This window comes from Pelodiscus sinensis, chromosome 19, assembly GCF_049634645.1.
Source record: "Pelodiscus sinensis isolate JC-2024 chromosome 19, ASM4963464v1, whole genome shotgun sequence".
Taxonomy (NCBI): Eukaryota; Metazoa; Chordata; order Testudines; family Trionychidae; genus Pelodiscus; species Pelodiscus sinensis.
In genome coordinates, this window is record NC_134729.1 from 24548215 (window position 1) to 24573979 (window position 25765).

At 48.9% G+C, this 25765-nt stretch overlaps 4 protein-coding genes across 12 annotated transcripts in view; 3 read left to right on the forward strand and 1 right to left on the reverse strand.

The window, feature by feature from the left end:
- Positions 1 to 4872, forward strand: part of LOC102461827 (disintegrin and metalloproteinase domain-containing protein 10-like) — a 34109-nt gene extending 29237 nt beyond the window's left edge. For 2 of the 3 annotated variants that reach the window (XM_025180195.2, XM_075903093.1), the window contains 4 exons: positions 435 to 534; positions 1392 to 1612; positions 2014 to 2110; positions 4736 to 4872. In XM_025180195.2, the coding sequence (XP_025035980.2) occupies positions 435 to 534; positions 1392 to 1612; positions 2014 to 2110; positions 4736 to 4854 (537 nt within the window). In that variant the 3' untranslated portion in view covers positions 4855 to 4872. The remainder of the gene's footprint in view (positions 1 to 434; positions 535 to 1391; positions 1613 to 2013; positions 2111 to 4735) is intronic. The other variant, XM_075903094.1, reaches the window with a different exon arrangement.
- A 2377-nt stretch (positions 4873 to 7249) lies between these two features.
- Positions 7250 to 9679, forward strand: LOC142819031 (uncharacterized). Its single transcript, XM_075903095.1, has 2 exons — positions 7250 to 7992; positions 8980 to 9679. The coding sequence occupies exons 1-2, from the start codon at positions 7473 to 7475 to the stop codon at positions 9600 to 9602; spliced, it is 1143 nt and encodes a 380-aa protein (XP_075759210.1). The 5' UTR covers positions 7250 to 7472; the 3' UTR covers positions 9603 to 9679.
- A 3926-nt stretch (positions 9680 to 13605) lies between these two features.
- MICOS13 (mitochondrial contact site and cristae organizing system subunit 13) lies at positions 13606 to 19259 on the reverse strand. 2 transcript variants are annotated; one of them, XM_075903117.1, is made up of 4 exons: positions 18996 to 19154; positions 15928 to 16084; positions 14821 to 14872; positions 13606 to 13825 (listed from the first exon to the last, which is right to left on the reverse strand). In XM_075903117.1, exons 1-4 carry the CDS (start codon positions 19025 to 19027, stop codon positions 13728 to 13730), a joined length of 339 nt encoding a protein of 112 aa, XP_075759232.1. In that variant the 5' UTR covers positions 19028 to 19154; the 3' UTR covers positions 13606 to 13727. The 2 variants fall into 2 exon arrangements, with proteins under 2 accessions (XP_075759232.1, XP_075759230.1); XM_075903115.1 differs by lacking the exon at positions 15928 to 16084 and having other exon boundaries at positions 18996 to 19259.
- HSD11B1L (hydroxysteroid 11-beta dehydrogenase 1 like) overlaps positions 19194 to 25765 on the forward strand; it is a 34751-nt gene continuing 28179 nt past the window's right edge. For 5 of the 6 annotated variants that reach the window (XM_075903096.1, XM_075903099.1, XM_075903097.1 and 2 more), the window contains exon 1: positions 19194 to 19324. The gene's annotated coding sequence lies outside the window, so the exon portion shown is untranslated. The remainder of the gene's footprint in view (positions 19325 to 25765) is intronic. The other variant, XM_075903098.1, reaches the window with a different exon arrangement.

The window sequence follows — 25765 nt, forward strand, 5'->3', positions numbered from 1 at the left end:
GCTGGGTTTCGTGCACCTTCCTCTGACGTAGCTAGCTCTGGTCCCTGCTATAGAAAAGCCGCTGGGCTAAATGCACCCCATGTCTCATTCTGGCCAACCATTCCTATATAAATATCTCATGGATTGCTCTGCAGCTGGGGAGACCCTGCTTGTTCTGTGATGAAGAGAGGAATCCAAGCAACCAGCATCTTCCACTAGAAATTAGATCTAATTGGACTGGACTGGGGGAAATATCTGTTTTCCCCCCCTCATTAAATGGAACCAATATTTGCATGAAAAGCTCCAATTTGACAAATACCTGCTGGCCCAGACCCTCAGTGGTCCTGCTGAATTCCCATTCTTGATCCCTCTGCTCTGGACAAATCCCTCACGCTGGTAACCTCCCCCCACTGCAGAAATCCCATCACTTATTCCTTTCCTTGTATGATACATAGCTCTGCCTCGGATCACTCTGTGTCAAGCACGGCTTGGAGCAGTGCGACTGCCTCAGCACGTCTCTGCGGACAAAATGTCATCTCTGCTGCCAGCAGCTAGGTACGTGATTCTGTCTGGCCTCCCCAAGAGCCCTGGTGTGGCTTTTTCCAAGGGAAAGGAGCAGCCACCTGGGGCCGGGGAAGGACAAGGGCTGGGGGTGAAGTGTTCACCTCTATGCCACCAATGCACTGTAAAAGCCAGCAGCTCAGGGGAATGTCTTTGAGGATGCCCTGACCCAGTGACCTTTGCTGGCCGTAGCATGGCCCAAGAGGTTAAAAAAAATAGAAACCATAAAGCTTCCTTTTTTAATAGGATTACGGTTAGAATCATAGAACCCCAGGGCTGGAAGAGACCTCAGGAGTCATCAAGTCCAGCCCCCTGCCCAAAGCAGGACCAAGCCCAATTAAATCATCCCAGCCAGGGCTTGGTCAAGCCGGGACTTAAAAACATCTAGGGATGGAGATTCCACCACCTCCCTAGGGAACCCATCCCAGTGCTTCATCACCATCCTGGTGAAATAGTTTTTCCTAATATCCAACTTAGACCTCCCCCCACTGTAACTTGAGACAATTTCTCCTTCCTTGTTCTGCCATCTGTCACTACTGAGAACAGCCTGGCTCCATCTTCTCTGGAACCTCCCTTCAGATAGTTGAAGGTTGCTATCAAATCCCCCCTCACTCTTCTCTTCTGCAGCCTAAATCCCTCAGTCTCTCCTCGTAAGTCATGTGCTCCAGCCCCCAAGTCATTTTGGTGCCTCCGCTGGACCCTCTCCAATGTATCCACATCCTAGGTTCTCCAGGGTGCTCAGTGATCTATTTACATACAGCATGGACAGCTCTGGTGCACTGGTGTATGGCAGAATGGCCCTTGTATCCATGCTAAACCCTAAAGCTGTACCTTTCAAATCACCGCTCTAGGCCAGCCGGACACATGTGCCAGTACATCCTCTGCACTGATGGAGCATTATTTCAATGGCATGCTGATCCCACTGACCCCAGGCACTCCCTGCAAGGACAAGAGGGGCTACTGCGATAAGTTTCACGTCTGTCGGCTTCTGGATGAAGATGGACCGATAGCCAGGGTGAAGAACTCCATCTTGGGTTTCACTGAGCTGGAAGACGTATCAACCTGGATGAAGGTAAGCAGCTGCCTGAGAGTTTTGTTTTTCCTGGTCTCTTCCCCCTACTCCCAGAGAGAATAAGGCCCAGATTTTCAGTGAGAGTCAGGCCTAGGTCTGTGAATCTACAAGTCTGGGGGAGTGAGTGGTGAATACAAGGGGCTTGAGATCTGAGATTCCTATTGCTGGCTGACATGCCATCTTGCGCAAGTCATGTGCATCTCCTCGGTCCCACACCCATTAAAAGGTGGTAACATCCTCCCGCACAAGAGTGAAGAATTGCTTGGGAATAACTTGGGTAAAAGCATGTCACTGTGGAAATGAATATGGGGGATATACCCTCAGGGCTTGGTTTTCAGAGCTCGTTGGCGCTTTCTGGGGTGCCAGGTGCGATAGGATTCTGCTCTGGTTTCATCCCTCAGAGACACTGGTGGGCCGTGCTCTTGATGATCCTGACTTTGCCAGCTGTGATGGCCATCACCATCTTCCTCTTTGGAAAGACGCTTGACAGTACAACAGGCAAGTCCCTGCTTTAAGCAACTCCTGTCCAGTCCAGTCCAGTCCAGTCCTTGCTTTCACAAGCAGCAGAAATGGCTCATTGTCAGCCATTGCTGTCCCCGAAAAGGTCAGGAGAAATACTGCCTCACATAGCTGGTACCTTCTGTTCAACTGACACCAATGTGAAAACAATTGTTGCCGGGCTATGCACACAACCAAGCACCACCAGAGGAGCCATGGGTAACTTTGATTTTTAAAAGTTCCCAATTAATATTAACGCTAAGGCTGCAATAAACCAAACTTAGTTGTCAGGTTTGAGCCTATAGGTCAGGTAAAGACAATGTAGTTTTGTAGAGTGAATGTCTCTTTGATGGAACCAAACTTCATTTAAAAGATGACAACAACATTAAGCAAACAGGTGTCCATTTATGTAGGTACTACTGTTCTGCTTATGTTCAAAGACAGAATGGTGTGTCCCAGTTCTGACTGAGCTTAGAAATCATAGAGCAGATGCTATGAGGAGGTCACCTACAATGGCATATTGCCCATCTGCAACAAATGTTAGAAAGTATTTCCAACAGCTGGAGATAGGACACTAGACGGGAGACTCTGCTACTACAGAGAATTTTTTCCCAGGTATCTGGCTATTCGATCTCTCGCATATACGCTGGATTATTGATTGCCATATTTGGGGCCACAAAGGAATTTTCCTCCGATCAGACAAGCAGAGGTCCTGGGGTATTCTGGCACATTTCACTTTGCAGAATACAGCAGAGAATCTGTTAAGAGGACTCAGATAAAGTCTCTACAAGTTCATCAAATATCAGATAATCCAGGGCCTTAATAAATGTGCTAAAAGCAGCATAGAACTTTTATGTAATTGTTCACAAGTGGATAGCTCAGCTGCCCAGGCACTTACAGTTGTTTCTGTGCAAGAAGTTCATAGTGTGAACTCCATTCTTTATGGCAATACTGAGTCAGAACAATGGCTCATCTAGTCCCGCATCCTGTCTTCTGACAGTGGACAAGAAAAGCCATCACACAAGATGCTCCTCCAGAGCAGAAGCAAACTAAGCCTCTTGTGGGTTTACCCCGAAGCAGTAGAGAGGGGCTCAGAAAAGAACATAAAAACAGCCATATTGAGTCAGTCCATCTAGCCCAGTATTGTTTTCTGACAGTAGCCAATACTAGGTGCCCCAGAGGGAATGAGCAGAATAGATAATCAGGTGATCCACCCCTTTCAGGTGCCCATTCCCAGCTTCTGACAAACCTCTCCTAGGGTCACCATCCCTGTCCATCCTAGCTAATAGCTATTGATGGACCTATCCTCCATGAATGTATCTAGTTCTTTTTTGAACCCTGGTCCTGGTCTTCACAACATCATCTGGCAAGGAGTTCCACAGGTTGTGCATTGTGTGAAGAAATACTTTTTTGTTTTAAACTTGTTACCTACTGACTTCATTTGATGACCCCTAGTTCTTGTATTATGGGAACAGGTAAATAACTTTTCCTTATTTACTTCTTCCACACTAGTTATGATTTTTGACCTCTATCATATACACCTTTATTCAGCTAATCTAAGCTTAAAAGTCCCAGGTCTTCTTAATTTCTGCTGCCATGGCAGCTGTTACATTCCCTTAATCATTTTTGTTGCTATTTCCTGAACTTTTTCCAGTGCCAAGACACCTTTTTTGGGATAAGGTGACCATATCTGCATTACAGATGTTAAAATGCAATTATCTGGGTAATCGTATAGTTGATACAATTTGAGCCTGGCGAGTTCTTGTATATTTCAAAAGCAGAAGCGTCAGCAGCTGTTTCCCCACTATACCTCTGCCTTCCCTGCTTCCCCATGGATATTGCGCTTCTCCCCTCCCCTGCTGCCTCTCTCTGATAAAGGCTACTCAACTATCCAATAAGCAAATGCTTATCAGATAGTCAACTAGTCACTAACATCCCTAATCTGCATGTAGTATTCAAGATGTGGGCAAACCATGGATTTATATAGAGGCAATAAGATGAGGTCTGTCTTATTCTGTCCCTTTCTTAAAAATTCTTAACATTATTTGCTTTTTGACTGCTGCTGCACATTAAGTGGATGTTTTCAGAGAACTATCCACAATGACTCCAAGATCTCTCTTGAGTTGTAACAGCTAATCTAGTCTGTCATTTTGTACATATAGTTGAAATTACTTTGCATTTATCAACATTAAAAATTCATCTGCCATTTTGTTGCCCAATCACCTAGTTTTGTGAGATCCTGTGGAAGCTCTTAAATCCAATCTGGACTGAACTATCTTGAGCAGTTTTAGATCATCTGCAAATTGTCACCTCACTGTTTATCCCTTTCTCCAGATCATTTATGAATACGTTGAATAGAATTGGTCCAAGTGCAGACCTCTGTGGGACACCTCTCCCCATTCTAAAAACTGAACCTTGCTCCTAATATCTTATTAGCAGGATTCAGAATGTAGATATAAATCCAAGTTTTCACCACTCCTTGCTTTTGGCCATAGGCCATGTGTCAACAGGGGAAATTGTAGATGTTAATTCATCAATGGTATTACCCCTTGGTTACCTAACAATAGGCAAGCTGCTCTACAAGAATCATCAGTGACAGGTTTTGCACTTTTATCTTTTATATAGAAGAGAAAAATTTGAAGTACACGGTCAGTGAGCAACCTGAGAACAGGCAAACAATATACTGGGAGCATGAGGAGCACTACCTTGAAATGATCCACCAGGAATATGAGACCATAATATAGCAAAAGCATGTCATCCTGAACCAGATTTGCTCTTAAAGGGGAATCACCATCCAGAACATGAGCATCACATTTGAGCAGCTTTTCCCAAAGAACTCAGCTCCCATTTAGGCATCTAAAAGAAGTGATGAGCATGGTTGAAAAATATGAACATCCAGCAGCTGCTGCTGAAAATTCAGTAGCCCCAGTCAGGACTCCTAGATCTACTTCTAGCTACTGGAACGAGGTGCTTTATGCATAAAGATATTTCTTGTTCTGTCACTGACTTGCTGAGGTACCTTTGCCAAGTCCCTTCACCTGTCTGTGATTCTTCTTTCTGCCTGCTTCAAAGATATGGGGAGAGCTAATGCATTTATAGATCCGTTATTAGAAAGCAATGGACAATGTAAAGCATTTACAGATCAGGTATTAGAAGCAACAGACAAAAGATGTGAAACATTTGCTGCTGCTTTTACTGGGGCAAATACACAAAATGATTTATCACATTTTCAGATAAAGAATTTCACATTAACTATATTGTGACAGTTCCCTAAGCTTTATGAAAATTGGCTTATAAACATAAATATGCATATTTTGAAGATGCTTCAGACAATACCTCATCTATCACTTTTCACGTTAATCTGCTCTATATATTTTTGTGCATGTATCACTCTTGTATGTGAAGTTAGAAATATGAAGTGATAATCTGTTTCTAGTTTTAAATGTGCTAGTGAGAGCCGTTGTTGGTACCCCAAAAGCCAAATGGCTTGGTGATCAACTCAACTTGTAAACAGCCTTGTTTGTCCTGTAAGTCCAGACATGTTGATCTAGAAAGACATGTCACCATACCACCTGATACTGGAACCCAGAGGCTCTTACAGTAGCCATTAGGTGCTACTGTAATAAAATGAACAATAATTGCAGAGCCTGTATGGTAACACAAACCGAGATGCAAAGGGAATTGAGTCTTTTATTGGAGCCTTTGCATGGTTGAGCTGCCTTCTAGTGGTGTGTATTACATCTCATCCCAGAGACAGTAGTATAGAGGTAACAGCTCAAGATAACATCCAAGTTTTTCCATGGGAAGGGGGTGCCATACAAAAGACTCTCCCGAGTGAGAATCTATTAGCCTGTCTTCAGCTGGCTTTTGAAACTGCCTGGCACTCCCTAAGAGGATACAAAGAACTTTGTAGAGCTGGAGGCCAGTCAGAGTAAAAGATTTTGACTCTGATTTGAAGCCAATATCAAATAAAAATTGCTGTTTAGGATCAGAATGTGTATGTAACAAGTTTCTTACTGAATAAGAATTAGCTATGAGTTTTCTATTCATTTTAATTTAGTAACTTACTTTGATCTGTTTTCACTTACAACCACTTAAATCCTACTTTTCTGTATTTAATAAAGACACTTGTTTACCATCAGGCCCAGTGTAAATAATTGTTACAGGAGAGAGGACTGTGCATATCTCTTTCAGTGATAAAGGGAGCTTACCTTATGATCTTTTCCCATATAAAAGTTTTACACAGAGAAAGACAGATTTGGAGGTTTTCAGTTTCCTGAGTGCTGAGCCCACAGAACTGCATCCTCCCAGAGTGGAAATAGTTCAGGAACTGCATTGCTCTGCAGGGAGGTGGCCACCCTAAGTTTGTGCCCTGCCTGGGGGAGAACAGAGGATCTGGCTCAGCAGGACAGGGTGGTGGGGAGCCCGAGAGAGCAAGAAGGCAGGCATCAGTAGCATGATCAGCACACTGAAAATCCCAAGGGGACACCAGCCATACTACAGAGCTATGTCTACACTACAAGGTTTTTGTGCAAAAAACGGCTGAACTTCCACACCTCACAAGTGCTTTTTTGAGCCCTCCCCCCAAAATACAATAAATCGACAGGATAGAGACCTTTTTCTGGGAGAGTTATTCCTCCCCCCACAAAAAATAACTCCTTTTTGCGCTACAGCTCTTGCGCAAAAAGGCATGTGTGGACGTGCCGTAGGGTCATTGTCAATGGCAATCAGAGTTTTCTTGTGCAAGAGTGTCCATGCAGTCTGGACACTCTTGCGCAAAAGCACATCGCTTTTGCGATGCACTTTTGAGGTGTTGATGCACTTTTGCTCAAGAAGTTTTTGCAGAAGATCTCTTCTGCAAAAAGCTTCTTGTGCAAAAACCCTGCAGAGTAGAGAAAGCCCAGGGCTACGTCTACACTGACACCCTTTTCCGGAAATGCTTAAAACAGAACGGGTGCGTCTACACTGGGCCACTTATTCCGGAAAATCAGCCGCTTTTCCGGAATAACCCGCGAGCTGTCTACACTGGCCCTTGAATTTCCGGAAAAGCAACGATCCTGTACTGTACAAAATCAGCCGCTATTCCGGAAACCGTACGATGCTCCCGCTCGGGCATAAGTTCATTTTCCGGAAAAGCTTTTCCGGAAAAGGGCCAGTGTAGACAGCTTTTCCGGAAAAGCAGAAAAAACGGAAAACTGCGGTTTGGACGCTGGGAGACCCCGTAGGAGCCGCGGACTTCCTGGTAAGCCCGAGCTGTTAAAGGGCTCTCAGGCTGCTGGGCGCACGTGCCAGGAGCCTGTCTGGGTCTGGTCTGCCGCCTGCTGTGCTGCCCAACACTTTTTTCCTTTCGGCTCACCGCACCATGGCAGCTCCTGCTGGAGAGCCCCCTGGACCCCCAGCGGAGGAGGCCCCCAGGGGCCGCAAAAGGCGGGCCCCATCCTGGAGCCCCAGGGAGCTGGAGGCCCTCATCGAATTATGGAAGGAGGAGGAGGGTCTCCACGACCTCCATTCCCGGCGCCGGAACGCCGATCTGTACACTCGGCTTGCGCAGAACCTGGCCCAGCATGGACACCCCAGCCGCAACTGTGAGCAGGTCCGCTCCAAAGTCAAGGAGCTGCGGCTGGGGTATGTCAGGGCCACTGAGGGCAGGGGGGCAGGACCCGACGCCTGCCCATATTTTGCGGAGCTCCACTCCTTTCTGGGAGAGCCCGCCCCTCAAGCCCCACCGGTCCCCGTGGACACCTGCCAGCGGCCACCTATTAACCGTCCCACCGAGCCGGAGGAGGCAGATGACAGCGGCAGTGCATCTGGTGAGGAGGCCAGCGTTGCCACCCAGCAGGCCCCCTCCAGCAACTCCTCCGAGGACGGGGAGGAACCCACTGGTGAGTCTGTGCAGTTTGCACTCCCAAGGGTGGGGGGCGGAGGGCGGGCGGTGGGGAGCCAGGTGCCCGGAGGGGGGAGGGGGAGAGCATGTCACTCAGGCCACGTGAGCTGCACGCTGCATAGCATGAGGACAGCAAGCAGCAGGTGCAACCACGTGCAACCTGGTGACCGAGCGGCACGTGACCACGGCAGGCAGCTGCAGGCCACGCCTGGGACCCTGCTGCTCACACACATTTGGCGGGACCAGGGGGAAGGGTGGATGCCGGACGGAACTGGCCAGGGCCCCAGGGACTCAGCCCAGAGCCCGCAGCTTCAGCAAGGGTGCAGACCAGACAACGGCACACTGTCCCATGCCTGGCAGTGAGGCACAGCCAGCTTCTAATTGGGTAGACCACAGCGTCACGGTCCTGTGACCGTGGCCCCCACCGAGCCCCTCACCTGCTCCCGGTGCCTTGGCTGGTTCCCCAAGGGAAGTCCCCACTGGGGCCACACATGTTCCTGGGCTACCGGGCTTGCGGGAGGGATCGTGGGAGGGAGAAGGGCCCCTGAGTTGTGCTGCAAGGATGGGACATCCCCCCACCCCCCAGTCACCCTTCTGGTTCCGTCCAGGAGATATCCCACACGAGGGGATCTGAGAGCCCAGACCGCCTCTGCCAGATGTGCTCCCAGGCACTGCGTGGGGATGCATCTCGCTCCCTGTCAAACAGCAGTGATTAACCCAAAAGCTTTTCACAGTCTCCACCGGCAGGGAGTTCCACAGGTGAATGCTGCACTAGCACCCTCCCGCCCTGCATGGGGCCAGGATACAGAGCGGTGCTTACAATACCCTGGAGGGAGGACCCTACTCCAGGGGCAGGCAGGAGGGGAACCGAGTGGGCCCAAGCCACACAACTGTGGGGTCACCTGGGTTCGGGGTGGAGGGCATGCGGTGTGGGGACAGTGGACGGCCTGCCTGACTGACCCATCCTTTCTTCTCTTCCTTGCAGCGGGACCCAGCACCAGACCCTCCATTGCGGCAGCAGCGCCACCCCCAGCAGGCCAACCCCGGAGGCACAGGCTCCGCCAGAGGGACCAGCTGCTTCGGCGCCACGTCCATGCTGTGGAGGCAATCCAGGCCTCCATCGAGGAGCGGGTGCAGGGGGACCTGCAGTGGCGGCAGGATGCCTGGGCTGCCTTCCTGGCCGAATGCAGAGGGATGCGCACCACCATGGACACTCTCACGGCACATATTGTGCATGCCATTCACTATGGCATGGGCGGAGCCCAGGCCCCCGCCATCCCTCCCGTAGCACAGGTCATGCCCCCTCCCATCCCAGCTCCTGGCCCTGTTCCTGCCCCTCCTCCTATCCCAGCTCCTGGCCCTGTTCCTGCCCCTCCTCCTATCCCAGCTCCTGGCCCTGTTCCTGCCCTTCCTCCTGACCCTGTTCCTGACCCTGTTCCTGCCCCTGTTCCTGGCCCTGTTCCTGGCCCTGTTCCTGGCCGTGCCCCTGTTCCTGGCCGTGTCCATGCTCCTGGCCACCTCCGCGTGCAGCCTGCCCCGACGCGGTCTGCCCAGCGTGGGCAGGCTGGCCCCCGGAGGAGCGTTCGCAGGGGCCGCCCATCCCAGTAACTGCCTCCCCCCGTCCCAGTTGAAGGTCTCCCCCCTCTCCTGTCCCAGTTGAAGGTCTCCCCCCTCTCCTGTCCCAGTTGAAGGTCTCCCCCCTCTCCTGTCCCAGTTGAAGGTCTCCCCCTCTCCTGTCCCAGTTGAAGGTCTCCCCCCCCCCTTGTAAATAAACAGATCTCTACTTTGCTGTTCATTCGTGTGTTGGGTATTGTGTAACTCTTGGGTAGTGTACAAAATGATGTGAGATGCCAAGTAGCCACTTAAATGTTACATGGTGGCAAACTGTGGAGAACAAAATCTGTACTGTAATCACTGGGGGGGGTGGGGGGGCCTTCGTAAGTGGTCAGTAGTTTGTGGCGCAGAAATAAATGATGACACTTTTCAGTAACAGGTAAACCACAAAATATTATTAACATAGATTACAAACTAGCAAGAACAGTTACAAGATGCACACAACAGAGATTATTAAACAAACACTAGGCAAAGGGAGGACGATCGTGGTGTTGCTGGCCACCTCGATCCTTTGGTCCTTCCGGGCCTCAGGAGAGGAACAGCCAGGAGATCCCTCGATGGATGATCGTGGTGTTGCTGGCCACCTCGATCCTTTGGTCCTTCCGGGCCTCAGGAGAGGAACAGCCAGGAGATCCCTCGATGGATGATCGTGCTGTTGCTGGCCACCTCGATCCTTTGGTCCTTCCGGGCCTCAGGAGAGGAACAGCCAGGAGATCCCTCGATGGATGATCGTGCTGTTGCTGGCCATGTCAGTCCTTTGGTCCTTCCGGGCCTCAGGAGAGGAACAGCCAGGAGATCCATTGAAGATGGCACTGATGTAAGCCTTCCACACAAGTCCCAAATCCTGTTGGCTGTTCCTCAGGACGGCGATGGTGGCCTAAACCCTAGCCTAACTTAAAAGACAAACCCTAACTACGCCCGACGCACCCGACGAACAGACTCGATGACGGCCGCGATATGCTGTGACCCGACGCTTTACTATACTATTGGGGGGGGGGAGGTAAGGGGAGGAGGTGGGGAAGGGTAGGAGCTGGGACAGAGTACTCTGGGGTGACCCAAGCGACCCTGCTAGGGGGCTTGGGCAAACATCTCCACCAGGGCCTCTCTAATGCGCACCGCCTCCTGGCGCGCCTGGCGGATGGCAGCTGTGGTGGGCTGGTCCAAGGTCTGTGCCTCAGCTGCCACCCATGCAGGGAGGAAGGCCTCCCCACTGCGCTCCACAATATTGTGGAGCACGCAGCACGCGGCCAGCACCTCCGTTGCATTCTGCTCACCCATGTCGAGACGGGTGAGCAAACAACGGAAGCGGCCTTTTAAGCGACCAAATGCCAGCTCCACTGGGTTTCGGGCCCGGTTGAGGCGGTCGTTGAACCGGGCCCGGTTCTGGTCCGGCTGCCCCGTGTAGGGCCGCATGAGCCAGGGCATCAGGGGGTAGGCCGCGTCCCCGATGATGCAGATGGGCATCGGTACATCCCCAACAGTCAAGTCCCGCCGGGGGAAGTAGGTGCCCGCCTCCAACCTCTGAAACAGTCCAGAGTTCCGGAGGATGCGGGCGTCGTGTGCCCGGCCGGACCAGCCGCTGTAGATGTCCAGGAAGCGGCCCCGGTGATCCACGAGGGCCTGCAGGACGATGGAGCAGTACCCCTTTCGGTTCATAAAGTGGGCTGCTCGATGCTCTGGGGCCCGGATGGCGATGTGGGTGGCGTCCAGGGCTCCCCCACAGTTGGGGAACCCGAGGGCAGCGAAGCCGGCCATGGTCTCATCGACGTCGCGCAGGCGGATGATTCTTGGCAGCAGGACGTCATTGATGGCGTGGACAACCTGCAGAAGGGTGCAGAGAAACACAAGGGAACACATTACATACAGCCAGGGGTGAGTGTGCGCTCCCTTGGGTTCCCCCCCCCTTGATTCCCTCTGTCCACACACACACACACACACACACACACACACACACACACACACACACCAGGGCCCCCCATGTCCCCCCCCACCAGTGGGCCTGTGCAAGTGAGGGATGGCCAAAACCCCTGGGCGACCCAGCCTGGAGTCTTGGCTGTCCCTGGGCCTGGAGTGGAGCACCCTCCCCCCATCCCACTCCCCCTGGGACTTACCTGGATGACGATCACGCCAACGGTGGATCTTCCCACCCCGAACTGGTGTGCCACCGAGCGGTAGCTGTCCGGTGTGGCCAGCTTCCACAGCGCGATGGCAACCCTCTTGTTGACGGGGATGGGTGCCCGCAGCCGGGTGGCGGTTCTCTGTAGCGCGGGGGTGAGCCAGGTGCACAGGGTCAAGAAGGTCTGTTTTCTCATCCGGAAATTCCGGACCCACTGCTGGTCGTCCCATAGTCCGAGGACCACACGGTCCCACCAGTCGGTGCTGATGTCCAAACTCCAGAGTGGCCGGTATACAGTGGGGTGCTGATGAGACAGAGTTGCCAGGGCCTCCCTGGTGAGGGCGTCCAAGGCGATCTCTGCCTCCTGGTCCATGAAAAGCAGGGCACCGGCCTGCAGCACGAGCTGCAGCCAGCGGAACAGCACCAAGAGGGGCCCGACCAGGCACATGGCCACCCGTGGCTCCATAGTACACAGAGCTGGGCAAAAAAATAAACCGCAGAGAAAAGCAGTTGGGGGCCAAAAGGGGGGCTGTCCCCAAAAGTCAAAGGGCACCCACAGACCTGCGAAGGGTGTCAGTCCCTGGAAGAGGCCCCAAGGCACGGGAGCAGGAGACCAACGGCTGCCCGGCGAGACCCCTTTAAGCACGTGTCTGAACGGCGCTCTGGCCCCGCCCCCGGAAAGGGCTGGTGGCCTTTGCCCTCTTCAAAATGGCTCCGGGCTTTCTGCTTTTCCGGAAAAGCGCACCGCCAATGTAGACGCGCTTTTCCGGAAAAGCGCATCGTTATCGCGGAAACTCCGTGGCCAATGTAGACGCTCCTTTTCCGGAAAAGCTGAAAACGGAATGTATTCCGTTTTAAGCATTTCCGGAAATTCATGCCAGTGTAGACGTAGCCAACAGGTTTCCGTTATAAGTATTTCTGGAAAAAGAGCGTCTACATTGGCAGGATACTTTTCCGGAAAAGCCCTTTTTCCGGAAAAGCGTCCGTGGCCAATGTAGACGTGCTTTTCCAGAAAAAAGCCCTGATCGTCATTTTTGCGATCGGGGCTTTTTTGTGGAAAACACTACTGTGCTGTCTACACTGGCCCTCTTCCGGAACAGTTTTCCGGAAAAAAAGGCTTTTGCCCGAGCGGGAGCAGCATAGTCTTTCCGGAAAAGCAGCTGATTTCTTACAATAGATCGTCAGTGCTTTTCCGGAAATTCAAGGGGCCAGTGTAGACAGCTCGCAGCTTATTCCGGAAAAGCAGCTGCTTTTCCGGAATAAGTGGCCCAGTGTAGACACAGCCCAGGAGTAAATCTACTGAACTCTATTGTGAGGCTATAAGAAACCATTATGATCAATAGATTCAATGTAACAAAAGTAGTGGAGAGGTGTCCTGAGAAGAGCATTGCAAAGCTGATTTTGCCACTTTTATTCATGATAGATCACACAGATGATCCATGCTGCAAGATCAAAAAGATTCAGTATTGGAGTGACACAGCCCAAAATAATGTGTCCAAAAAATCCACACCTTAGTCTAATAGTTTAACAAGCTTAGGGCAGTAAAAGGTAAAAGCCCCCTTCCTCCCCCACTGAAAAGAGTTCTACAGCAATGTGCAGAACTTGTTCTTGGGACAGATCTTTTTATAATGTATGTGGCTGGTTAATTGTCTGGGGTTTTTATTTTTAGTGACATAGAACTGAAATAGTTGGCATACTTTCTAGTGGATGAAGTTTTCTGATGGTCTATTTAGACTGTAAGCTCTTTAGGGCAGAGTGTATGTTTGTGTACAGCATCAACATAACAGGGCTCTGATCTCCTGTGTGGCCTCTAGGTGCTACTGTAATAAAAAGAACAATAATTGCAGATCTTGCATGCTAACACCAATCCAGATGCAAAGGGACGTGCCAGAGTCTTTTATTGGAGCCTTTGCATGATGGATGAGCTGCCCTCTAGTGGTGTTTACTACATCTCATCCCAGACACAGTAGCATCAAGGTAACAGCTAGCGTCTGAGAGAACGTTCACTTGATGAGGCCCTTCATGTACTTCCAGCCATCCTGGGTGTATTCCTGGATCTTCCTGGGAGCCACAGATAGAGCAGACATAGTGGCCTGAACTCCTGTAAGAAAAATAGTGGAGAGATGTTCTGAAAAGAGCATTACAAAGCTGTTCTTCATGATGGAACACACAGATCTCACCAGGTGAGATCTATGCTTATGAAGGAAGCTTTTTGACAAACCAAAACATGAATAATTCTTGACTCTATTGAGGTTTTACTGTCTCATCTGTCATCAGTGGACACTGAGATGGGGAAATCTGTCCCACACCACCAACTCTAAAGGATGGTTTTGTGGTTAAAACACAGCATCAATATTGGGGAGATCTAGGTTTTATTTTTGCTCTTCCCACAGACTACCTTTATGAAACCTTGGGCAAGTCACCAGTGGACTGGAGTTTTCCCATTTGTAAAATAAGGAAATTTAGCTATATTATCATTTGCTAAGTATCTACAGATGTTTTGAAAAGCTCAGATAAAATTGCTAGAGAAGAGTAAAATATTATCTTAAGGTGGTACAGGATTAAAGGGAAACATCTTTCCTTTTCACACTAGTATAGCAGGGCAAAAGTTGAGATCAACAGTACTAAATATCCTTATACAACATGCCAGTTGTGTTTATAAACTCTTCAATCCTTAATCAGAGACAGGACTTTTCAGGAGTAAAATTCATCATAGTATCTCTTTATACTGCTACCTCCATGACTACTCAGTTTTGCTGTCTTAAATTAGCTCCTGCATATGTAAAAATAAAAGTCCCTAGCTCTTACATGGCATTTTTCATCAATAGCTCTCAAAGTGCTATACAAAGGAAATCAGCTTCATGATCCCTACTTCACAGATGCAGAAACTGAAGCACAGACAGGTAGGCCATGGTTACCCAATAGGCCAGTGGCAAAGCCAAGAATTAGAACCCAGATGTCCCAAATTCCAATCCAGTGCTCTGTTCGCTAAGCCATGCTGCCTCTCCTCCTTTTATCCTTCAATCTAATGGACCAGCACTCTGGGATACATTTTTTGACTGAAAGTAGCTTAAACAGTAAAGGGTCAAATCTTACCTGTGTTCCAGGTTTCAGACACAGAAAAGTCAAATTTTGGAGTGGATGGAACCTTGGGGAAAAGAGAGAGAGAAAATGTAGAGAAAATTCAGAAGTGTTTGTGCACGTTAGCTAGCTACACAACTGCTAAAGAGGGATAATGCCAACCACAAGCTACCATAAACTCCCTGGACCATCTTGGGCAAATCACTTAAGCTCTGACTCAGCTGTCAAACTGAGCCAAAGGGTAACATTTACGAAAGTAGCTTAGGCACTTAAGCCACTAAGGTGACTTACAAAATGATACATATTCTTCTTTCCTAAATCAAGGATTGGGGAGAAACGTTGTGGGGCGCACAGGGCCAGCGGGGGACTCAAGCAGTCCCCCGCTGGCCCCGTGCTTCCTGCAGTGCTTTCACCTTTGAAGTGGCAGTTCAAAGGCAGAGGTGCCCTTATTGACTAATTGAATGGTCGATGCAAATTGCATCAACTATTCAGTTACCCAGTAAATCTAAATTTAACATCCCTACTGCTCGCTCTGGGCTCCTGGCCACAGCCAGGTCCAGGCTCCCAGCCCCTGCTGGCGCCCAGAGTCCAGGCTGTGGGATCCCAGCTGCTGCTGACCCTGTAGGTTCCGCGGTATTGACCACCACAGGCAGTGCTGGTGCCACAGGCTCCGTATCACAGTTTAAATGGTAGGAGGAACCAATAAGCATCAGCTTATCAGTTAACTTTTTAAACTTATATCCCTAATTTATATACAACTTGATTAATATTAAGCAAAATGGCAGAAATGGATCTTTAAGAGGGAGGATCAATGCATTGATGTTTATAAAGTGCTTAGAGATCCTCAAATGAAAGATGGCTGAGGCATATCAGTTATAAAAATCCCTCCCAGATCAAATTTTCATTTTCTTTCCTCTTGTCCTTTGCAAGTTCTCAATAAGTTTAAAAATCTATTCTCCTTCAATTCCCTTGTATTAAAATAAATAAAAATAAGTCTGGCTCCACTGAAAATGACCTAACATCCATTGACAACAATAGAGCCAGGATTTTATCCCCCCACTTTCCCTTCCACCCTCATCAGCATGAGAATTTGCTAACCAGGTTTATTCGCATAGCCCTTACCTCCCAACCTATGTAATTTGCCCATTCCTGTACAGCTGGAGGCACTGCTGAGCGAGCCTTTTTGAGGGCATCTGCCCCTCGATTGCCATTCCCCAGCAGCCCCTGATCAAATGCCACGTACACAGCAGCTCCTGCCAGGCTTCCTTTGATGACAAACCTAAGAGGGAATGAGAAGCCAGGGAAGTCCAGTTTGCATTACTACAGAACAGTGCTTTTCAACCAGCAGATTCCGACCCCCAGAGGGGATCACATAAGGCAGGGGTGGGCAATAACTTTTTGCTGGGGGCCACTTAAAAAATGTGGGCCTGGGGAGCATGCAAAGCCTCTTCTCACCCTGCCAGGAGCATGTGGGGCTTCTAAGTGTTGTGTGCTTCTCACAGGGTGGGGGAAAACTTTGCGCATTCTCCCACCCTTAGGCCCTTAGGGTATGTCTACACTACCCTGCTAGTTCGAACTAGCGGGGGTAATGTAGTCATCCGCAGTTGCAAATGAAGCCCGGGATTTGAATTTCCCGGGCTTCATTTGCATGAAGCTGGCCGGCGCCATTTTTAAATGCCGGCTAGTTCGAACCCCGTGCCGCACGGCTACACGCGGCACGAAGTAGCTAGTTCGGATTAGGTTTCCTAATCCGAACTAGCTGTACTCCTCGTAGGAAGCCTAATCCGAACTAGCTACTCCATGCCGCGTGTAGCCGCGCGGCACGGGGTTCGAACTAGCCGGCATTTAAAAATGGCGCCGGCCGGCTTCATGCAAATGAAGCCCGGGAAATTCAAATCCCGGGCTTCATTTGCAACTGCAGATGACTACATTACCCCCGCTAGTTCGAACTAGCAGGGTAGTGTAGACATACCCTAATTCCCCTGGGGGTGGGAGAGGAACAGGGCCTCCGTGGGCCAGATCAATCCACTTGGCAGGCTGAATCTGGCCTGCGGAGGCCCTTTTACCCAGCCCTGACATAAGGGGCTCGTCTACATTGGCCCCTTTTCCGGAAGGGGCATGGTAATTTTTGAAATCGCAAGAGGGAAATGCGCGGGGGATTTAAATATCCCCCGCGGCATTTAAATAAAAATGTCCGCCGCTTTTTTCCGGCTTTTAGAAAAGCCGGAAAAGAGCGTCTACACTGGCCCCGATCCTCCGGAAAAAAAGCCCTTTTCTGGAGGATCTTATTCCTACTTCAAAGTATTCTCCTTCAAAGTAGGAATAAGATTCTCCGGAAAAGGGCTTTTTTTCCGGAGGATCGGGGCCAGTGTAGACGCTCTTTTCCGGCTTTTCTAAAAGCCGGAAAAAAGCGGCGGACATATTTATTTAAATGCCACGGGGGATATTTAAATCCCCCGTGCATTTCCCTATTGCGATTTCAAAAATTACCATGCCTCTTCCGGAAAAGGGGCCAATGTAGACGTAGCCAAGGGGTTGAGGGAAATATGTAGGGGGAGGGCTATTATAAGGCATTAACATTTTATTTCAATCTAAAGCGAAGAAAATACAGTGCTCCCACTTCCCACCACCCTTACCCTTGAAGATCAAATATGCCACACACAAAAAAGATTATTGATGCTTTTTTGCTACTTTTAAAAACTCTCATAGTAAATGTAAGGGGGTCATGGAAATCCATTTTTAACAAGGGTTCCTATTGTATCTCACTAATAAGATCTCAGATTACATGGTAGAAATATCTCTCTATAATGCTGTGAATTACATTGCAATAAGTATCTCATGCCAACCCCTTCTGAATTGTCTCTTTAGGACTCCTACAGAGTATTGGATGTGCAAAGGATACAAGCATGGACAACTAGCGTTGACCCTGCAAAGGGAGATGGAGAGACTTTGGCCCCATTTGTTTCTTTAAAATTGATGAGAGGCCTGCAGGATGTATTTTTTAACAGAGGGAAGTGGAGGAGTTATGCCTCATTTTTTAACCTTATAATCACAGATTCTGTCTAATCTACTAGGGATGTTAGATAGCGGGTAATTAAATAGTCGTGTAACCACATAAAATTTGAGTGGGTACATGACTATTTGATAATTCCCAAAGGGTGGGGGTGGCAGCCAGTGCACTCCTGGCAAGCCCCCTGCCACCCCATCAGAGCCAATGGGATGCAGAGCAGCCTCTGTCCACGTGGAGCTCAGACCCACCAGAGACTAGGGATGTAAGCGACTAGTTAACTATCGAATAAACATAAACCGGTTCTCCAAGCATTGTCGGGAAGGGGGAGGAGGTAAGAGAAGAGAGGCAGAGGCATAGCTATAGCTGGGATGGGCACCTTTGGGGGTTACCTTGTCCTGCCTTCTTATACTAGAGCCAGCACTATCCCTGGGGCAGCCCGTGTTGGCTGTCTGGCAGTACCCAGGAAGGGCCGAAGGGGACAGGATTTTGAACCCACCACCCTGGCTCCTCAGGTGAGTGCCTTTTCCCCTAAGACACTCCACATCAATGGATTCTTGGCTCACTCCTGCTCCCCCAGGTGCCACCTCTGCTTTTTAAATGTATTAAGAGCCTGGTGGAGCTGCAGCGGGGTTAGCCCCCGGGGCACACAGAGGGGAGTGAAGGGGGTCAGTGGGGCAACTGGGCGAGGGGTTTTAGAGCCAGACTGAAGGAGGGAAATGGGGACGTTGGCGGGGTTGCGGGGAGATGGGAGGAAGGGAATCAGATGGGAGAGGTGGGGGAAGGAGACTGGAGGGGTGAGGGGCAGTTGGGGGAGGCTCAAGGCGGCAGTAGGGAGAAGGGACAGTTGGGAGGAGAGAAGAGAGCTGGGCAGTGGAGGGTGAGTGAGGGGGCGGGGACCAGTTGGGGGAGGCTGAGGAGCAGGGGGGCAAGTTGGGGGGGGAGTTGAGGGAGGCTGAGAGGGCGGGAAGCGGGGAGCCGTTGAGGGAAGGCTGAGGAGCGGGGGGGCAGTTGGGGGGAGGCTGAGGGCGGGGAGGTAGTTGGGGGGGCGGGGAGCCGTTGGGGGAAGACTGAGGAGCAGGGGGCAGTTGGGGGGGGCGGGGAGCCGTTGGGGGAAGGCTGAGGGAACGGAGAGGCAGTTGGGGGGGGCGCTGCGGAAACCCGAGACGGGTCACTTCCTCACCTGACGACGGGGAAGACCCGCGAGGAGGCCATGAGGGCGTCCTAAGGGCAGGAGCGCGCAGGCGGATCCGCGCCGCACAGGCCTTCGGGCGATGTAGTCTCCGCTCCCCGCGGGTGCCTCAACCGCCTGGTCACGTGGGCAGTACGGACGGGTGGGGCCATTGTTACTGGCACAAAGCCCCTCACTCAACCCCGCCCCCAGCAAGCCACGTGAGCAGGTCTCACATACTTCCGCCTCGGTAGCTGTCATGGCGGCCAGGCTGGGTTCAGCTGAGGGTGAAGGCAGACACGTGATCTCCCTATCTCCTAAGGTCACCCTTGTGCAGACAGGTGGGTCTGGCTCTGGCCGGGGCGGGTCCAGAGGGGGGTGGGGTAGAGGAATGGAGGTGGGGGCAGGCACGTGCCGGGCACCGAGCAAAGTAAATACCAGCGCTGGGGGGTCCCGCGGCTGTAACGCTGCTGCTCCCCAGCCCCGGTGCCGGCAACAAGCTGCCCCCGCAGCGCCTCCCGCGCCCTGTAGTGCGGGGCTGGGCTGGGCTGGGCTGGGCTTTTGCTTTCCGCGCGTGTCGGAGGGGGGCTGGGCTGGACTGGGCTGGCTCTGCAAAACCAGCGCGAGTCTGGGGGCACCTTAAAGTCCAACGTGTTTAGGGCATAAGCTTTGCTGGGCTGCAGCTCGTGTCGGCAGATGCGGGCGGCTGCTGATGGGAGCTGCAGCCTATGGAGACGCTTATGCCTTAATACATGTGCTCGTCCTTAAGGTGCCACCGCGCTCGCGTTGGGTTGCAGATCGTATCCTTAAAGGAGGAGTAATGAGTAGCCCCCCCTCCCACACCCTCTCCCCTCCACACGCTTCTCTGCCATAGCACTTCGCCTGTGCCTACGGCTTTCCATCCCACGGGTGCTTAGTGGGACATGATACAAATGTAATCCTGTCGACATTTTTTTCTTGGGATTTGGAATCCGATTTAAATGCTTACTTGGGGCGGGGGGGATTGGAGCTGGTGAATTCACTTGACTGTGTTGACGAATTTTTTGCATTTATTTTGCATGTCAGGTTTGATATGTTTTGAGGCTTGTGTGGGAATTTGTGGCACTGTGTAAGGTACACCTTGTTGTCCGTTCTCAATCTAATGTTGTTAGATTTTTCAGTTCCTGGGTAACACGTGGAGTTGTGCTGATTCTGCAGTTTTTGGCTAGGCTGGCCCTTTAAAGATAGACATGAATTTTAATCCTGTTCGTTCAAAACAGACAGGTATAGACACGATGCACTAAGGTTTCATAGATCATTATTTTGGAGAGATTGAGAGAGTAAGAGAATACTAGGGGGCTGTGCCCACCTGCCTGCCACATTTGCCAACCTCCCTCTCCCCCCCCCCCCCCATGCCCCCGGTCACTTCATTCTCCAACCCTCCCCTGCCACTAAGCTCTTTGTGGCTACTACATTCAGCAAACTGCCCCCCCCCACCCCCCGCATGGCCACTAAGCCTTACCACCAGCCTGCTCCTGCACCCTTCCTTGCTCCTGCACTCTCCCACCAGGCCAGACACCCTAACCCCCAGCCTGCTCCTGCACCCTCTCTCCTGGCCAAGCTCTGCACCCTCACCCTCTCCTGCACACCACCTTCCGCCCTGATCCTGCACTCCCATCTCTGTCCCACTCACTGGCAGAGACAGGAGGGGGGCACACAAGGGAGAGAAGAGGCCACGTGTTTCCCACCTCCCCAGCGCCCCAGAGCAACAGGGAGGGTGGGCACTGGGGTCAGCAACACTTCACCCCCAGAATGCCCGGAGCAGGTATTGTGGAGGATAGAATGTGGGCAGGGCCATGCTGCTTCCCCTTCTCACTCTGCTGATGACATGATGATGCAATTCTGTCGTCAGGCAGGAAAAACTTTTTTATATATAGAGAAAGAGAAATGCTCCCCCCCCCCCCATATCAGTGATAAATCAAGCAAGTTAATGGCATCTGATGTCCTGCATGTTATGAGATTTGTAGGTCTCAGTACAGTTCTCTGTGGATAAGTATCTACATGACTAAGACCATCTATAGTCTCAAAGCTTACATACTAAAGTGCTTAGGTAGATCAATGAACACAATATATAGGCCAAGAGAAGGAGGGCTGAGAGGATAGATAACCACCCTTTAAGCTGTTTGGGAACTTGAAGAATGGTTGTGTAGCTAATGCACAGGACAGAGAGTCAGAACTTCTGAGTTCTGTTGCCAGCTCTGACCTTTCTCACTCTGTGCCTCAGTTTCTCCAGTCTGTGAAATGGAAATCATGATATTTACTCTACTCTCAGAGGAGGCTGCAAAACCAGATTCTTTAACTTTTGAGTTGCTGTGTACTATACTACAGGTCTGTTTCTGATCTCTCTTCACATTTGCCAAGATATGACTGCACTGACTTTAAAATAATTCCTTCTTATTTACTCTGGACTAGGAAAGTTCAGAATTGGGCCCTGCATAACCCAAACATTTAATTTAATTGCAGTTGGCTGTTTTAAGTGTCCAGCCGCTTCTAGCTGCAAACCAAGTACCGCTTACCTAGAAATAATCTTGATATCAAAAGGTCAGGCCAAACAGCTGCATGATTTGCAAGTCTTGCTAATCAGAAGAGTAGGGAGGTGACAATGTATACATTTAAACTGAGGCAGTAAGGGGAAGGAGCAGGAGCCAGTGCTGGGGAGGGGGGGAGCTGGCTTAAAAGCTGGTTCCTCCCAGCACCATCTCTGTGAGAGGCAGGAGAGGCAGAGGGGCAGTCCCGGCTCGTGCTGGGTCCCAGATGCTACGCCTCTGCTTTTTAGATGTAGTAAAAGCTGCATTTAAAAGGCAGAGCTGCAATGGTCTGGGACCAAATGCTAGAAGTCTAAATAGTAAAATGGGTGAACTAGAGTGCCTAGTTTTAAAGGAGGATGTTGATATAATAGGCATCACAGAAACTTGGTGGAATGAGGACAATCAAAGGGACACAGTCATACCAGGGTACAAAATATATCAGAAGGACAGTGCTGGTGGGGGAGTGGTGCTATACGTGAAAGAAAATGTAGAATCAAATGAAGTAAAAATCTTAAATGAGCCAAAATGTTCCATAGAATCTCTATGGTTAGTTATTCCATGCTCCAATAATAAGAATATAGCCTTAGAGATGTATTGTCTCTCCCTGATCAGGACTGTGATAGTGACTATGAAATGGTAAGGGAGACTAGAGAGGCGTATCAAATTGAAAACTTGATAATAATGGGGGATTTCAACTCTCCCCATATTGACTGGCTACACATCACCTCAGGATGGAATGCAGAGAAAATTTTTTGATACCTTAAATGACTGCTTCTTGGAGAAGCTGCTTGTGAAACGCACAAGAGGAGAGGCTATTTTTGATTTAGTCCTAAGAGGAGCATAGAAAGTGGAATCTGAAGTGGCGAAGTAAATATAACTGAACCACTTGGAAATAGTGACCATAATGTAATAAAATTTAACATCTCTGTGGTGGGAAAAACACCTTAGCAGCCCAACACTGTGGCATTTAATTTCAGAAAGGGGAACTACACAAAAATAAGGAAGACAGAAATTAAAAGGTAAAGTGACAAAAGTAAAATCTCTGCAAGCTGCATGGAAACTTTTCAAAAACACTGTAATAGAGGCCCATCTTAAATGTATACCCCAAATTTTAAAAACACAGTAAGAGAAACAAAAAAGTGCAACTGTGGCTTAATAACCAGCTGAAAGAAGCAGTGACAGATAAAAAGATATCTTTTTTAAAAGTGGAAGTCAAATCCTAGTGAGAAAAATAGAAAGGACCATAAACTATGTCAAATTAAGTCTAAAAATTTAATAAGAAAAGCCCAAAAGGTGTTTGAAGAACAGCTAGCCAAAAATTCAAAAAATAATAGTAAAATGTTTTTTAAGGACATTGTCGCGAGAATCACAGGTCCAATGATGAATACCCAAGGGGGGGAAGGACAGAACCAGGTGGACAGTTTTATCAAATAAAAATTATTTATTTATGACAGTGGTGAATTTATAGTATTTATTCTAAGATTTTTAATAGACCGCCTTAATAATTAATTTACAGTATTTATTATATTTATTCTATGATCTCTAGTTAAATGTGTCAGAGAGATAAGGATGGGAATGGCCAGGGGAATAGTTTGTAATCTTAAAATATCCAGCTACACTAATTAAATAACAGTGATAACTACAAACTCTATGTACTATCCAAAAACAACTACAACACTAAGCTTATACAACAAGAAAAAATCAAATCACACATGAAACATTTCACAGATATCGGTTCGGTTGTGAAGGCCTTGGTTACGCCCGAGAGTCGGGGGAGGTGGCTGGTCGGTTGATCAGGCTGGCAGCGCTTTGAAGTATACGGGAAGGCACACGCACGGTGGTACGTGTGTTGTGAAGACCTCCTTGAGCGAACTGTCTCCAAATCTGCACATCGCTTTCCTTGCTTGCATATTACCATATATGGCCCAATGGTCACCAAGTGGGGGGGGGGGTCTGTGTCCCAAGGGTTGGGCCGAAACTGTGCAGGTTTCATGCGATCAGGTAAGCCCCGCAGTTCTCACGCCAAGGTGACGGGTGGGAGAGTCTGAGACTATTTTCCCCTTTTCACACCTTCCCTTTTTCTAAAGGCAATGGTATGCAGGAAGGGTGCGGCCGGTTTCTCTCAAGGAGTACTGCAGCCCATTATAGCAAGAGCCGCCTGGCCAAACTTTTTTACTGGGGGGGGCAGTTTCTTTTCTCTAACAGACATCAGAGGCAGGAAGCTGGCTAAACAACTACTGGGGCCCTTGAAAGATCGAGATGCTAAGGGAACACTCAAAGATGATAAAGTCCTAGCAGAAACGCTAAATTAATTCTTTGCTTCAGTCTTTACAGCTGAGGATATTGGGGAGATTGGCTCCAGTTTGGGTTTCTTTTTAGGTGACACATCTGAGGAATTGTCAGATTGAGGTGTCATTAGAGGAGGTTTTGGAACAAATTGATACATTTAACAGTAACACGTCACCGGGACCAGATGGCGTTCACCTAAGAGTTCTTAACTCAAATGGGATATTGCAGAAATATTAACTGTGGGTTGTAACCTATTCTTTAAATCAACTTTCATACCTAACGACTGGAAGATTGCTAACATCACACCAATATTTAAAAAGGGCTCTAGAGGTGATTCTGGCAATTACAGACCGGTAATTCGGACATCAGTACCAGGCAAATTAGTTGAAACTATAGTAAATAACGAAATTGTCAGGCATGTGGATGAATATAATTTGTTGGGGGAGAGTCAACATGGTTTCTGTAAAGAGAAATCATGCTTTACTAAACTGCTAGAGTTCTTCGTGGGGGGTCAACAAACATGTGGACAAGAGGGATCCAGTGGATATAGTAGACTTAGATTTCCAGAAAGCCTTTGAAAAGGTCCTTCACCAAAGGCTCTTAAGTAAAGTAAGTTGTCATGGGATAAGAGGGAAGGTCCTTTTGTGGATTGGTAACTGGTTAAAAGACAAGAAAGAAAAGGTAGGAATAAATGGTAAGTTTTCAGAGGAGAGAGAGGTAACTAGTGGGGTTCCCCCAAGGGTGTGTCCTGGGACCCATCCTATTCAACTTATTTATAAATGATCTGGAGAAAAGGGTTAACAGTGAGGTGGCAAAATTTTCAGATGATACTAAACTTCTCAAAATAGTTAAGACTAAAGCAGACTTTGAAGAGCTTCAAAAAGATCTCACCAAACTAAGTAATTGGGCAACAAAATGGCACATGAAGTTTAATGTTTATAAATGTAAAGTCATGCACATTGGATATATATTTGGGATTATTTTTTCCAATATGATGGGGACTAATTTAGCTACAACTACTCAAGAGAGAAATCTTGAAGTCATTGTGGATAGTTCTCTCAAAATATCCACTCAGTGTGCAGCGGCAGTGAAAAAAGCAAACAATGTTAGGAGTCATTAAAAAAGGAATAGAGAATAAGACAGAAAATATCTTAATGCCTCTATTATAAAATCATGGTATGCCCATATCTTGAATACTGCGTACAGATGTAGTTGCCTCACCTCAAAATCATATATTGGCATTGGAGAAGGTTCAACAAAATGGCAACAAAAATGATTAAGGGTTTAGAATGGGTCCCATATGAAGAGAGATTAAAAACACTTGGACTTTTCAGCTTAGAAAAGAGGAGACTAAGGTGGGATATGATAGAGGTCTATAAAATCATGACTGGTACGGAAGAAGTGAATAAGGAAAATAAATAAGTTATTTACTTATTCCCACAATATAAGAACTAGGATTTACCAAATGAAATTAATAGGCAGTAGGTCTAAAACAATCAAAATGAAGTTCTTCTTCACTCAGCATACAGTCAACCTGTGGAACTCCTTGCCAAAGGATGCGGTAAAGGCTAGAACTTTAATAGGGTTCAAAAAAGAGCTAGATAGATTCATGGAGGTTAGGTCCATCAATGGCTATTAGCCAGGATGGGTAGGAATGGTGTCCGTAGCCTCTGTTTCTCTGGAGGTGGGTGATAAGGGAGGGATCACATGAGGATTACCTATTGTGATCCCTCCCTCTTGGGCATCTGGTATTGGCCCCTGTCAGCAGACAGGATACTAGACTAGATGGACCTTTGGTTGTTATGACCCACCGTGACCTGGGCCTCAGCTGTCCTAGCTCACACCCAGTCCCAGACTGCTGTGGCTCTGCCTTTTAAATGTAGTAAGAACATTTGAAAAGCAGAGCCACAACGAACTCCATTATCG